Below are 2,423 nucleotides of genomic sequence, written 5' to 3'. Positions count from 1 at the left end.
TTTTTTTTGGGGGGGGGGGGGGGGCCCCCGAAACAAAAACCAGCATTTAACCCATCATGTTCCAAGCCAACCCCACTGCCAGGCAGTTGTTACATTTCCTCATAGTTCATCATTTTAACCCTGACAGGTTCACTTTAACTCTCACCCAACCCCCTCCCCCACTCCGTCTCAGCTCAGAATCCTCACCCAGCTTGTTAGGAATACACAGAAGGCGGCGCGGAGGGGCTCGGTGAAGTTGGCGGTGAAGGTGTGGAGGTGGCGGACGCGGTCACCCAGCTCGTAGAAGGAGACCTGGCCGGCCTCGTAATCCAGATAGATCCGGATCTTCTGGTACCGAAGGTCGCGCCCCAGCTGGATCTTCTGCGTGTGGTGGATGAAGCAGATAGCATCGCTTTCCTTTCCCAAACACCAAGACACGTCGTTGTTACCAATCCGAGCTCCTCCTCCTTTCCTCTCCATGGAAGAATAGGCAACGCCGAGCCGGAAATTCCCCGACTCCCCCACCTCCACGTCCCAGTAATGTCTCCCCGACCCGAAGGTCCCGACACTCAGCGCCTGAGAGAAGTCGAAGCGCTCCTCCTTCTCGATCCGACATTGGTCGCCCCCCGGGCAGGACGCTTCCTTCAAGTCCTGGGTTACGGCGACATTGTTGGCGGCGGTGTTCACGTCCAGCCGCAGGTCGGCGACCTCCTGTACGTAGATCCCTCGTGTGATAGAAGTCGCCACGTCCAGCAGTGTGGCGTGCAAGGACTGGAAGATCAGAGCTTCATCAAAGTCCTTCGCGGCGGCGGCGGCCATCTTCGCGTCCTCCTTCCTGTAGGCGCTGCTGGACCGCCGAAGTTTATGGAGGTCGCTGTTCTCCGACGTCATCCACCGGGAGAACGCCGAGGGGTCCGGGGTCTCGTACAGCTCCGCCATGTCGCCCATCTTCCGGCACAGCTGGTCCCGACTCTCTTCCAGGTGGCGGATCCGGTTGGAGACGGAGAGGCAGATCTGCCGTTCCCGCCAGGAGACGTCGCTCAGGATTCTCTTCTCCAGGTCGTCCTGCTGTCTCCGGACGTCGCCGAGCACGGCGGAGACTCTCCTCGCGATGTCCGCCGCCTTTCCTCGCGCGTTCACCTTACGCTCCTGCAGGCCCCGCACCCGCTCCGCGATCTCCTCCATCTCGGCGGTCAGAATCTCCGAAGCGTATTCCCGTTTCTCCTTCGTCTTCTCAAAGGCCTCCTGGAAATGGCAGACTCGGTGGCCCCGGTGCTCCTCCACGCAGCACAAGAGGCAGATGCAGAGCTTGTCCTGGCGGCAGTAGAAGTCCAGGATCTTGTTGTGGGCGGAGCATTTGCTCTCCCTGAAGGATTTGGTGGGTTTGGTGAGGATGTGTTCCGGTGATTTGGTGTGGACTCTCAGGTGGCCGGCGCACAGGGAAGCCTCGCAGTGCAGACAGGACTGGGCAGCCGGGACCGGGGAGTGAATGCAGAAGGTGCAGGAGATGCTGGCGGTCTCCGGGTTCTCGGATGATGCGTCACGCGGCTCTGGAGAATGCGCTTTGCCTGGCTGCGTAGGGAACACAGGTGTACACACAGGACAGGTGTCACCGCCAACCCGTTCCTGGCCACTCAGCAGGTGAAAGAAACAGTCCCGGCAAAAGTTGTGTCCACATGTCAGAGTGATGAGATCGGAGAAAGCGTCCAGACACGAGGAGCAGTTCAGGTCTTCGCTGAGGTCTGACGACGCCATCGCCAGCAGGCAGGTCTCCGCGGCGGCTGTGTTCTCAGTGCTGCGAGGAGACGCGGCGGCTGTGTTCTCAGTGCTGGGAGGAGACGGGACGGCTGTGTTTTCAGTGCTGGGAGGAGACGCGGCGGCTGTGTTCTCAGTGCTGCGAGGAGACGCGGCGGGTGTGTTCTCAGTGCTGCGAGGAGACGGGACGGCTGTGTTCTCAGTGCTGCGAGGAGACGCGGCGGTTGTGTTCTCAGTGCTGGGAGGAGACGGGACGGCTGTGTTCACAGTGCTGCGAGGAGACGGGACGGCTGTGTTTTCAGTGCTGCGAGGAGACGGGACGGTTGTGTTCTCAGTGCTGCGAGGAGACGGGACGGTTGTGTTCTCAGTGCTGGCAGGATACGCGGCGGTTGTGTGCTCAGTGCTCGGAGGAGACGGGGCGGTTGTGTTCTCAGTGCTGCGAGGAGAACCGGTGAGGCCGGATTTCATTGAAGGTGAAGAATGTGCTTCCTCCATGGTGACCGTGACGCAGCATTCTGCATAAATGAAAGCTGTGACCCCGAATGCCGAGCATAGCCCATGGCCGCCATTTTATTTTATTTTTTTAAGACAGAGAGAGAACCCCTGAAAGGGAACTGCAGAGCGTCGCGATTTCACATATTGAGTTCTTATGAAAATGCATACTAATGACCCGATATGGCTGCCCCCCC

The 2,423-nt window shown here is 59.5% G+C and overlaps 2 protein-coding genes across 2 annotated transcripts in view; both read right to left on the bottom strand.

The window, feature by feature from the left end:
- Positions 1 to 113, bottom strand: part of LOC108800728 (E3 ubiquitin/ISG15 ligase TRIM25-like) — a 2,307-nt gene extending 2,194 nt beyond the window's left edge. The window contains exon 1 of the mRNA XM_018572716.1: positions 94 to 113. Coding sequence (XP_018428218.1) covers positions 94 to 113 — 20 coding nt within the window. The remainder of the gene's footprint in view (positions 1 to 93) is intronic.
- A 55-nt stretch (positions 114 to 168) lies between these two features.
- Positions 169 to 2,229, bottom strand: LOC108800727 (E3 ubiquitin/ISG15 ligase TRIM25-like). The gene has a single exon (XM_018572715.1). The coding sequence runs from the start codon at positions 2,227 to 2,229 to the stop codon at positions 169 to 171; it is 2,061 nt and encodes a 686-aa protein (XP_018428217.1).
- Between the last annotated feature and the right edge of the window lie 194 nt (positions 2,230 to 2,423).

Source organism: Nanorana parkeri, unplaced genomic scaffold, assembly GCF_000935625.1.
Source record: "Nanorana parkeri isolate BGI_ZX_2015 unplaced genomic scaffold, ASM93562v1 scaffold2113, whole genome shotgun sequence".
In the NCBI taxonomy this organism is placed as follows: domain Eukaryota; kingdom Metazoa; phylum Chordata; class Amphibia; order Anura; family Dicroglossidae; genus Nanorana; species Nanorana parkeri.
This window is presented reverse-complemented; position numbering and strand designations above follow the sequence as displayed.